Source organism: Podarcis erhardii, assembly GCF_964252035.2.
Source record: "Podarcis erhardii genome assembly, chromosome: 1".
Classification (NCBI taxonomy): Eukaryota; Metazoa; Chordata; class Lepidosauria; order Squamata; family Lacertidae; genus Podarcis; species Podarcis erhardii.
Genome location: NC_138497.1, coordinates 54,064,814 through 54,077,726, shown reverse-complemented (window position 1 = coordinate 54,077,726; position 12,913 = coordinate 54,064,814). Strand labels below are relative to the sequence as shown.

Here is a 12,913-nt window from a genome sequence, read left to right as displayed (position 1 = left end):
CCAAGTCATCTAGCTTCTCTCTTTACATCATCTCTAGTGCTAGTAATCTCACACTTCGTCTATTGTCACTGTATTCTCTCTGGTTTGTACTGTCTCACCTTTGTATAGGAGTCTACTGCTGAAGTAAACGAAGCTCTTTTACTGCCCTGATCATGTGACATCCTTCCTTATGTCCTCATGCTAATAACTTTTCCATTCACAGTTCCAGTAGAATCTCATCCCCATCTCTCTGCTCTTAACCATCCCTGCCTATCACCATTGCTCTTCCAGCTCTACCACCCTTGGCTATGCAGCTTACCCTTCTCTCCCAAATAACACCACTCTTTCTCTCTTCCTGCCCCTTAATCTTGGAACATAACCTAGAACATCTATGTGATGCTAATTTCCTCTTCAAAACCCACCTTTTCGGTGAATCCTTTGACACAGTCCCCTCCTCTCCCTGCTACAACTGAGCCTAATTCACTGTAACTGAAATTGTATATATTTGCTCCTTGTTTATCTCTACTCCCATTTACCACCTTCTTCTCTGTTGTCTCACTTGTCAGATTATAGATTGTAAGCCCTCTGAAAAAGTGACCTATCCTGTTCTACTCTGTAAAATGCCATGCAGATGGATGGTACTGTACTACATAAATAATAGTAACTGTCTTTGTTGTGACCTGAACATGCATTTGCCCAATTGATCTGAAAGTAGGTGAAGTCGCCCATTCTTACAACACTTTCTCTTTAGCCACCTCCCTGATTTATTTCTCCATCTCACAGTCATCATTTTGGTCAAATAGCCACAGTACATCCCTTGTTCTAAATTACTTTTCATGCCTGGTATTGTTACCCGCAGCAATTCTGTGGAAGAGTTTCTTCCACTTTGTTGAACTGTATTCCCTGTTTGACACAGTCTCTAATGTGCCCTTTTCTGCCCTTTCAACAGAGTTCATACCCACAGACAACGGTGTCTCACTGTTTTTCTCCATTCCATCAGGTTTCTGATATGCCCACTATGTTGTTGTTTAGCACCAAGCACTCCAGGTTCCCCCATCTTGGCTCAGAGGCTTCTAGTATTAACATATAAAACCTCTATTCGTTGTTCAATAGGGAGTTCCTGTCTCCTGAAGGCTCATGATGATGTAGTCCTACTGTTGAAGCTGAGCAAGTCTGGACTTGTAAGCTATCTGGGTAGGATACATCTTGGGAACCATGTGTAAGCCACTCTGAAATTCTTAGAGAAGGGCCAGGGTATAATAAATACCTGTACCACTAGGTGGTCTGGCTTCTACACTGAGAACAGCAGAGGTACAATAAAACAGAATGATTAGCAGAAGCAAGCATGGGTATGTTAACAGCAAATATTGAAGAGCCAAACTAATTTCCTTATCTGTCAGCACAATTTGGAATGTGTCAGATATTTTTCTCTGTCCATCCATGGTTGAGTTTCTTTTGCTTGTAATAGTGATTTCATTTACCAATATAAAAGCTGAGTGATTAGAGGTAAGCAGGCTTTCCAACAAGAGACAGCAATTCCACCAGCCCTGCATCAGAGAGAACTCCTATATCTCAAGGTCCTGCAGTTTCAGACACAACATAGCTCTCTTGCTCCACAATTCAAATGACGTACTCCAAACTGTTCCCAGCTGCTCTCCACATGTTTAATGAGCATGTAGAAGGCAGGTAGAGGCAAGCTTCACCCTTGCCATCTGCCTGCTGAAACATACACCTGCAACATACATGCAATGGCAAGGTTCCATGTCACTGGGTACGGTGATTGTGGGCGAATACCTACCAGGTGGCTACAATCAAGAGGGCCAAATTTACAAATACACATACCAGTTTCAGCAAGGCCTTCAATAATGGCAAATTGCAAAAATGTGGCTTAGACTATGCTGTATTACATCACCCAGCTCCTTGAAAACCTGTATGTTCAGGTCCAGCTGTCTGAAAATCTGTATTTGCTTAACATAGGGTTGCCATATGTCCAGAATTTCCCAGACATAACCGGGATTTGGCTGTCAAAAACCGTGTCAGGGCGGAAATCACTTGAATTTCTGGGAAAATACGGATGTATGGCAATCAGTGTCGGAAGTGTAGATTTTGGAAACTTTCCTTAAAAATAGCTCAAAAACTTTTTTGAAAAAAGATTTTGCAAAAAAAAAAAATTGCCAAAAAACTCAACAAATTTTGTGTTTGGATTTTCACTTTTCGAAATGCGGCAATGCTAAGCTTAACACTACCAAGAGGAATGAAAGAATCAATGGAAGGTGGCTAACAAGTGGGGTTTAGCAGGATCTGTCCAGCATCTAGTGGTGTTCAACATTTTCATTAATGACTTGTTGCTAATCCTGTGAGCTGCTGTGTGCCTGAGCTGCTACAATCAGGTCCCAGCACTGGCAGGAGGCCACAGTTGGCACTCTTGTGACAACCTTAGGATCCTGCAAAGCAGCAGAAGCTATCCCTTCCTCACTGCTGCTTGCATGCCTGTCCCAGCTCTACTCTGTGGTCTTGAACAATTTCCTCCCCTCAAGACATTGGGCAGTGCTGGGAATAAAACTGTTAGGAACCTGGCTAACCACACTAAATGACATTAAAGCAGCATTACACAAATGGCTTTCCTTGTAGCAATAATAGGAGGTTCTCCTGGCAGGGTTAGCCATCTGCATCTTTGCAATTGAACCATTGCACAATCCAAGTATTAAACATATATAGATGGGGAGTGGAAATCAGTGGAAAACTATTTAGGCTACAGCAACTTTGAGAAGACTATGAGATTACAGTATCTCAACAGTGTGCCACAAAAAAAAAACAAAAAAAAATGCCTCTGTAAAATTAATGCCATCCACTTGGGGTAGCATTTAGAGAAGGAATTTAGGATTCGGAGAAGAAAAGCAGCAAGATACAGACATATACATGACATGTGTAAAAGGCAGAAGGAACTGGGAAAGTATCACAAAAGTGAAATGCTTGAAACCTCATCACTTGCACCTGATCAATTGGCTTCATTGAAAAGCATTGTCTCTAAGCTGAAGTTGTGTTTGATGGCTTTTTAGCTGGATCATTCACACATGAAAAGTGGTTGATATACTAAAGAGATGAGCTATCGTCTGTGTACTTATCAAAAGATGATGGGGGGGGACATTAAAATTTTATGCAATACATTGAGATCTTCCATAAAGCCTTTCTTTCATAAAGTAGAGCAGTGTTTCCCAACCTTGGGCCTCCAGCTGTTTTTGAACTACAATTCCCATCATCCCTGACCACTGGTCTTGCTAGCTAGGGATGATGGGAGTTGTAGTCCAAAAACAGCTGGAGGCCCAAGGTTGGGAAACACTGAAGTAGAGAGAGGGCAACTAATCACAATGACACTTGAGGCAGGGCAGGAAAAAATGGCTTGTATGTGGACTCGCTTTTCCAAAAATGGAGGGGCTTCTTCCATTTGTGGATGTGTCTTTGATTCAGAAGGGAACTCCTGCTGTTAGAAGGGATGAGAGACAACTTTCATCCATTTCGCCTCACCCAGGAGCAACCTCCAATGCTCCCAAACTCCACTAGAGCAGATTTTGGGGGATATAGGGGGTTGCTATGGGGAGGGGAGATCAGCAAAATTACTGCCTCCTTATCTTCAACAGAAGCATGCCATGAACGGAACTCTATTCACAGGATGTTTAGATCCTCACCAAGAAAGATGCAGCAAAGAAGACTGAATGTGGAATATCAGAAATTACTGCCTAACTGGAAGGATAATAGGTTAACAAACTGTATTGCCCTAAAATGGCTATGCTGCTTCTCTGGGGATGATTTTAAGTTTATAGAATTCTTCTATTACAGAGATGGTGGAGTGAATTACTCTTAAGTCACATTCCAATTTTCTAGTCCCATTGTCTGGCAAATGACAATGTAGATGAAGGGAACGCAGTGGATGTAGCCTACCTTGATTTCAGCAAGGCATTTGACAAGGTGCCCCATGATATTCTTGTAAAGAAGCTGGTAAAATGCGGACTTGACTATGCTACCACTCAGTGGATTTGTAACTGGCTGACTGACCGAACCCAAAGGGTGCTCATCAATGGTTCCTCTTCATCCTGGAGAAGAGTGACTAGTGGGGTGCCACAGGGTTCTGTCTTGGGCCCGGTCTTATTCAACATCTTTATCAACGACTTGGATGATGGACTCAAGGGCATCCTGATCAAATTTGCAGATGACACCAAACTGGAAGGGGTGGCTAACCCCCCAGAGGACAGGATCACACTTCAAAACGACCTGGACAGATTAGAGAACTGGGCCAAAACAAACAAGATGAATTTTAACAGGGAGAAATGTAAAGTATTGCACTTGGGCAAAAAAAATGAGAGGCACAAACACAAGATGGGTGACACCTGGCTTGAGAGCAGTACATGTGAAAAGGATCTAGGAGTCTTGGTTGACCACAAACTTGACATGAGCCAACAGTGTGACGCGGCAGCTAAAAAAGCCAATGCAATTCTGGGCTGCATCAATAGGAATATAGCATCTAGATCAAGGGAAGTAATAGTGCCACTGTATTCTGCTCTGGTCAGACCTCACTTGGAGTACTGTGTCCAGTTCTGGGCACCACAGTTCAAGAAGGACACTGACAAACTGGAATGTGTTCAGAGGATGGCAACCAAAATGGTCAAAGGCCTGGAAACGATGCCTTATGAGGAACGGCTAAGGGAGCTGGGCATGTTTAGCCTGGAGAAGAGGAGGTTAAGGGGTGATATGATAGCCATGTTCAAATATATAAAAGGATGTCACATAGAGGAGGGAGAAAGGTTGTTTTCTGCTGCTCCAGAGAAGCGGACACGGAGCAATGGTTCCAAACTACAAGAAAGAAGATTCCACCTAAACATTAGGAAGAACTTCCTGACAGTAAGAGCTGTTCGACAGTGGAATTTGCTGCCAAGGAGTGTGGTGGAGTCTCCTTCTTTGGAGGTCTTTAAGCAGAGGCTTGACAACCATATGTCAGGAGCGCTCTGATGGTGTTTCCTGCTTGGCAGGGGGTTGGACTCGATGGCCCTTGTGGTCTCTTCCAACTCTATGATTCTATGAAATGTACAGTTTATGGATCCATTGCAGAAACTGACAGCAGACTTCTATTATACAGTCTATGCAAACTGACCCTGATTTCTGCCTTTGGCATATTTTTACCTGTGATCTAGATAAGTTAGTAAGAAATAGAGGCTCCAACTTCAGGTCACTCATTCAAGGCCAGTTATATATCCTATTATCTCAAACTGTCTGGTCTGTACTCCACTATTCTCATGCCTTGCAACAGAGGTTAAAACAGATCCATGTTATGTCTTCTGCTCCTTTCTGGTAACACTGAATTACAGAATCGTGTATCGGAGGGGTCTTGGAGACCATTTAATCCAACTTCCTGTTCAATGCGTTAGTCTTACTGCTACTGCTCTAGTGGTATCCACTTAACAGTGCCAGATAAGCTTGCAGTGTTCTGACATTTTACATATTATCATCGTAGCATCTTGCAACATAGCTAAAATTTATAAGTACACTGAAGTATGCCGATGGACATTATTTGTGCTTAAGTCAAATAAGGGAAACCACCTTTGTGCTTGAAATTGTAGTTCTGTGAGGTGTAAACTACAGTTCTCATGATACTTTGGGGGAAGCCATGTGCTTTAAATGCGCTTTAAAAGTATGGTGTGGGTGTGACTTCATAGTGATGTGTAGGCCAGTCTCTGGAACACACAGACATTCCTATCCATCTTAAACGGCAGGCAGTTCAATATGTGGAGGGAAAGAAACATGGTTTGATCTGTCTAGGAAGGTGTTTGGAGCAGGACTGGGGAAGGCAGAGCTTTATGTGCAAATTAGCTTACAAGTTCAGAGCAGGCAATAGTATCAGGCTGAGGATCATGAAACCTGTATGGTTAGCTTGTTGTTGTTGTTGTTGTTTAGTCGCTTAGTCATGTCCAACCCTTTGTGACCCCATGGACCAGAGCATGCCAGGCACTCCTGTCTTCCACGGCCTCCCACAGTTTGGTCAAACTCATGTTAGCTTTGAGAACACTGTCCAACCATCTTGTCCTCTGTCCCCTTCTCCTTGTGCCCTCCATCTTTCCCAACATCAGGGTCTTTTCCAGGGAGTCTTCTCTTCTCATGAGGTGGCCAAAGTATTGGAGCCTCAGCTTCAGGATCTGTCCTTCCAGTGAGCACTTAGGGCTGATTTCCTGAAGAATTGATACGTTTGATCTTCTTACAGTCCATGGGACTCTCAAGAGTCTCCTCCAACACCATAATTCAAAAACATCAATTCTTCGGCGATCAGCCTTCTTTTTGGCCAGCTCTCACTTCCATACATCACTACTGGGAAAGCCATAGCTTTAACTATACAGACCTTTGTTGGCAAGGTGATGTCTCTGCTTTTTAAGATGCTGTCTAGGTTTGTCATCGCTTTTCTCCCAAGAAGCAGGCGTCTTTTAATTTTGTGACCGCTGTCACCATCTGCAGTGATCATGGAGCCCAAGAAAGTAAAATCTCTCACTACCTCCATTTCTTCCCCTTCTGTTTGCCAGGAGGTGGCCATGATCTTAGTTTTTTTGATGTTGAGCTTCAGACCATATTTTGCGCTCTCCTCTTTCACCCTCATTAAGAGGTTCTTTAATTCCTCCTCACTTTCTGCCATCAAAGTTGTGTTATCTGCATATCTGAGTTGTTGATATTTCTTCCGGCAATCTTAATTCTGGCTTGGGATTCCTCTCCAGCCTTTCACATAATGAATTCTGCATATAAGTTAAATAAGCAGGGAGACAATATACAGCTTGTCGTACTCCTTTCCCAATTTTGAACCATCAGTTGTTCCATTTCCAGTTCTAACTGTAGCTTCTTGTCCCACATAGAGATTTCTCAGGAGACAGATGAGGTGATCAGGTACTCCCATTTCTTTAAGAACTTGCCATAGTTTGCTGTGGTTGAAACAGTCAAAGGCTTTTGCGTAGCCAATGAAGCAGAAGTAGATGTTTTTCTGGAACTCTAGCTTTCTCCAGAATCCAGTGGGTGTTTGCAATTTGGTCTCTTGTTCCTCTGCCCCTTCGAAATCCAGCTTGCACTTCTGGGAGTTCTTGATCCACATACTGCTTAAGCCTGCATTGTAGAATTTTAAGCATCACCTTGCTAGTGTGTGAAATGAACGCAGTTGTGCGGCAGTTGGAGCATTCTTTGGCACTGCCCTTCTCTGGGATATGTATGGTTACCTGCATATATCTAAAACCACTCTCCATCATGTCCAGGTCTCCATCATGAACTGTGCTTAACTAACATCATTTTTCAAGATGCAAGACCAATATCTAGTATCATCCAAATATCAATATATCTTCTGGGGAAAGAGATGGCACTTTTATTGACAATGGCAACCCCCCTCCCCCCACTGTCCTCCAATCTGGCCCTCTGCTGTACCGAGCGCAGCCAAATTTAGTCAGGTCCACCCCACTCCTCTGCCCAAGTCTCAGTGATACATGCCATGTTGACCCCTTCATTCTTTGCTTCCTGATCCATAAGAGACCCCCCCCCCCCATTTTCTTATCCCATGACCGCTGAGTTTGCTTAGGTGAAGAAGTAATAAATAAATCTGTATGGCAAAACTGAGCAAAGGTCTCAGCATAGCTAATGGGCAGGTTAGCCCTGATGGCAGCTACACTCTTATTCCCATACCAAATTCCAGATTTCCTTCAGATAAAATAACTTATGAAGAGAACATCCTTGAATAAAAGTGAAAGAAAGAATTTTTTTATAAGCACAAGTTATCATCTACTATATTTCTGTTCCTCTTGTTTTTGTGCTTTATTCTCAGTGTGCTCATCTGTGTCCTTCAGGGGGGAAAAGGATACATATTCTGAAAATGAAAACCATCAGACAACCTTCTGGAAAGAAGAGACCTATTTTAGGTATGTCTGTGTGAATATTGTATGTATGCATGTTAATTGTTTGCTTTGTGGTTGCTGTTACTGTACACCAACCCTATTTCTTGATAGAGATAAGGTGCCTGAACATTTAGTTCAGAAAAAAGAGACATGGGGAAATGTGTATACAGTAACCCAAGCCTGCATCTGTGTAAGTTTGCCAGTGATTTCCAAACTGTGCTGTCTGAGAAATTGAAATGTGCTTTGGAAAATTAAGCCCCCTGTAGGATTTAGCTAACATCCTCTGCCTGTCAGAGCAAGTATGCGCTATGCAGTATTTACTCTCTCCTCTCGCTGCCAATTTTTAGGTGGTGACATCATCGGGGGGGGGGGGAATGCCACCACCGGGATTGCCTGATGCAGCTCACACTACAGCTGATGGGCGGGGGAACCCCAGAAACATAAACATTGGCCTGGAAGCACAGGGTTAGGATTGGGCACCAAGAAGTAATATCAATTCCCCAGCCCAGTTGGGATGATGTTTGTCCATTATCCATGCACTGATGAAGAAATGTTTATGTGTACATACCTCCAATTTTAATTGAAAAAACTGTGCTTCAAGTGTTAAGTGTTTGTGAAACACCGGTCTATGTTATATTTGTGTACTAGTTCATGTGCTACTTTCCATAAACCTGTTAAGATATGTTGTCTGTCTAAATGCACCAGACAATGTATATTCCTGCATATATCAAAAGGCCTTTGCCCAGGCATATATGTTTGTTTCATAGATTTACATACCACACTTCAAAAAGTATTTGCAGGCCAGTTTGAATAGAAATACATATACAATAAATCAGTAATAAGCAACAAAAGAGCAGAGTAAAAAACAGCAACACAAAATTAAGATATATTGTGCTCAGTGATCATTATTCGCATATCCTCGTTTTTTTGCTTCATGTGCTTCATGGATAACCTTCTGCTTGCGCAAGCTCATGTTTACTGGATATGCTTCTGTTTGTCCTGCAAATGTAATCAAGATTGTAGATTTGTCTATGCTACTACCAGATCACTGTGCAATAGTGTTGTGCTGAAGATGATTTATTGGGACTTGACCAGTGGCATTGACACTAAAAACACATGGGTATCTGGACAACACATAGTACAGTACTGCTTTAGTATATATTTAACTGGATTGATTTGCTGGCAATGAAGCAGTCAACGAAGGCCAGCAAGTCCATGTTGATTTAAATGACTTAGCACCACAAATTTAATAAACTAACTTCAGATGCACTTCAAATAGATTTCTAGAGTACCTCTAGAATGTATACCAAATTTTACAATTCAATTTTCTCTGCTTTTAAGAGGGGCAAATCCTAAAGCATAGCACACTAGAAAACTGTGCAGAGGTAGGTAGAAACCTTTGAACAAACAGCTGGTTTACACATCTATACAATTTCTCTGTGCATGATGACTCAATGCTGGACATGTGAATTGACCCCACTAAAAAGCAGTGCTGCTGAGGTGAAACATCATTTCTTATATTTCCCCTACACAGCCATTAATGAATTTATACAGTTGTTCATTACTCTGGTTTTGTAACATTTGTCAATGAAACAGAACCTTAAATTGGATGAGTTAATAATGACTGACCAAGCATACTGGAGACATTAAAAACCACTGCATAAATAAAAGCTTGTTGTCAGGGTGGTGCACTCTCAGCTTGGCAAACCACAACTTGTGCTTTAGGAGATGGTGAAATATATTCATAGTTAAGCAGACAACCCCCACTCTAATCTTGCTTTATCCACAAACTTCTTAGATGGTGTTCAGCAAACTACTCTTTCTCAGGAAAAGTTCCACAGCATAGGAATGATACTACTACAAGACTGTAATAAAGATGGCCAAAACAATATACACAAAATATTCTCAACATACATGCAAGTTTTATTCTTCTCATTTTATAGCTACACGATGGACAGTAATTTGGGTTTTTGTACTTAACATCCACGTTGGCAAAAGAATTTCTGCCTTTCCTTAGCTAGAAAAAAAGGCAATCTTAGTCAGAGGGACCCAATGCATGATTGATTTTGCTCTTACCTCACTTGGGTGAGTTAGATTTCCTTGTCTAAACCATGGCCATCAAGGAATTAATAATGGGTTGAAGTCATTTGATTCCTAATGCATGATAAGTAAAGGGAGAAAGAAAGGATTGTTTGAGGTGGTTTGGTGGCAATGGTTCTTTGAACTGGTGTTACATCTGCCTAGCAACAGTGCTGTGTGAATGGTGTGGTTTTTTTGTTTTTGTTTTATACATATTACATTTAGCTCCTTAGTTGCTTTCCCATAGGTTACTGCAATTATCTCCGGAAAACACTGCAATCCGACATCTAAGGGTCAGAAATGCCATGACAGGTCTGCGATCAGATCCCTGTGCCTGTGATAATGTCTGTCCATTTTTTCAGAAGAGCCCTGCTGGATCAAACCAAAGGTCTGTCGTCACTGTTCCACCAGTGACCAACTAATGTCTTTGGGAAGCTCACAAGCCGAAGAAGAGCACAGTAACTCTTCTGTTCAAGGTCCCCAGCAACTGGTACTCAGGGGAATACCGGAGTTAATATATAGCTATAGCAATTGATAGCCTTATTGTCCATGAATCCCCTTTTAAATCCATCCAATCTGACGGTCATCACTACATCTTGTGTAGCAAATTCCATAATTTAACTTATGGGCTGTGTCAAGAAGTACTTCATTTGGTCTATCCTGAAACTTCTGTCCCTCAGCTTTCATGTGAGAAGGGGAGGAAGCTTCTCTTTTGTCTACTTTCTCTATCCTTATATCACACCTTTATCCCTCTATCCTATATTTTTGGAACCACATGTCTAAGTCTGTTATGGCAGGTGTTTGATGCTCCCAGCGTATTACAAAACTGGACTTCTAACTGCATTGTTCTGAGTTAACACCAGGGCGCTCTCTCTCTCTCTCACACACACACACCCCTTAAGACTAAGCCCCCCAAAATTAAACAAGCCTCTAAGCCAAAACTGAACAAAAACAGGACAGTAAGAAAGATATAATTTTTTTTAAAAAAATCAAACACCTACATTTTAAATAAGTCCTTATTTTCAATATATTTTCAGTGGTATCTCATCCAGGCAGTTTTCTGAGTTAAATGGCCAGTCCTGTTGTTTCAGCAGCAGAGCTGCATGATGACCAAGCTCAGATTTTTTTGATTTCCTTGGTTTTCCAAAGAGTTTATTACTTTCACATACATACCCGCCATACACTTCATAGTATGATAGGTGATTTTTGCGAGTCCCCTGGGCCTGCGCCCCTGGCAGGGGCCACTTTTGCCAACCCCTAGGTATGCCTCTGGCTTTATACAGACACAATCTAAAATGCTGCTACTGTCACAGCTCCTTGACATCACTGGGAGAAATGTATGAGTGCACAAGATGGCAGCCGGAATGCTTGTCATATTCTATCAAAGCGTGTTATGGACGATAGTTATGATCCAGCAGGTTGAGCAAGCAATGTGCTCCTTGTGCAGAGGTATATTGAATAGTGTTAGGGAATGCTAAAGCTGCATTATCACTATGGAGATGGGGAATAAGGAACTGATGTCATTTACCAGGTAATGTAGCATCTCCTCCTGTGACCTATCACTGGGTTTGTGCTCTGCATTCAAGAACTGTCCAGTTCACACTGTCTTTCTTCATCAGTTTAACTATCTATCTATCTGGGGGGTGCGGGGAGAGAGAGAGAAGACGAGGAACTGACGCCAGTAGATAGGTAGGACTTGGCCAAAATAACCAACTGAATTATTGACTAAATCTGAGTTCTCCTTCTCTGAAAGTGTTTTTTTATTTACAAAATATATAGCACAGCGATCAAGGGATGTGAAAGCAGGCATTGGGGGCTGTTGCAATGTAAATCTGAACAGAAAAAGTGTGGCATGAAAGAATCTCATTTTTACATTAACTCCAGATGAAATTTCTCTTGTGAGGGACAACTGAGAAGGCATTTAATCTGGTCCAAACTATCTACAACAGCCTTTAAAAAGGACAAATGTAGGACTGGTGTTCGGCAAGCAGATGGCTTGCATTAAAACCCTATGCAATAAATGTAGTGGCCATCGAGACTATAATTCCTATTATCTCTGCCTACTGACCATGCTTTGTAGGGCTGATGGAAGCTGGACTCTAACAATAATGGGAGGGCCACAGATTCTTCACCCCTGGCTTAGATAATTTCATTTGTTAAGTGCCATCATGTCGTTCTGCACATTCCCTATTTAAATGAATTGAGACTGTGCAGCATCGGGGCTTGGTTGACTGTAGTCTCAGCATTCACTTCTATCACAAATTCTATGATCCTAGACATACATACTTGCTGCCTGCTGAAATAAATGGGACTTAATTCAAGTAAATGCTTTGGATTGGGATGTAGAATTACATGATTTACAAAGAAGCTAAGATATGCTAACAGGAGCTTTACAACTAAATTGTTTCACAGAGATGTGGCATATTGACATGCTAAACCAAGACATATTGTCTAAGAAAATAGCGTTATAAAAGCAACTTTTATTAGCTTTACTGCAGCCTTGCAAAATTATTGATTATTTTAATCAAATTGAGTCTAATCCCACATGCAAGCACTTTCCATGTCTGGACCAGTTATAACATTTTAAACACTTTGTCCCATTTTTTCTGATTCTATTCTTCATATATTGATTTTAATATGATGAGTGCATCCAGCACTGTTAACTGTGGCACAGTGTGTGTCATTCTTTCAACAGATGACAAATCCTCTTCCCAGGGCTGTGCTACAAGGATTGGAGAAACAATCTGTCTACAATGACCAAATAATTCAGCCACATAGAACAGAATGAAAGCCAGCATTCAGAGGTCAATTTCACTTGTGATTGTGAGAATTCAATTGCCTTTGAACCTCTCTTGTGCTATTTATGTGTTTGAGTGTTGGGTTAGGACCAGGAAGACCTGGGTTCAGATTTGCATAAAGCAACAACAACACTGTCAATAATATAAACC

At 41.6% G+C, this 12,913-nt stretch overlaps 1 protein-coding gene across 5 annotated transcripts in view; it reads left to right on the top strand.

The window, feature by feature from the left end:
- LOC309327394 (uncharacterized protein) overlaps positions 1–12,913 on the top strand; it is a 105,275-nt gene that overhangs the window by 58,679 nt on the left and 33,683 nt on the right. For 3 of the 5 annotated variants that reach the window (XR_014150531.1, XM_081836647.1, XM_081836648.1), the window contains one exon: positions 7,817–7,910. The exons of 1 other annotated variant lie outside the window; for it this stretch is intronic. Coding sequence is in view for 2 of the 4 variants with exons in the window: in XM_081836647.1 (XP_081692773.1) it covers positions 7,817–7,910 (94 nt within the window). In the remaining 2 variants the exon portion in view is untranslated. Of the gene's footprint in view, positions 1–7,816; positions 7,911–12,469; positions 12,770–12,913 lie in introns of those variants that run through there. One more of the 5 variants, XR_014150533.1, reaches the window with a different exon arrangement.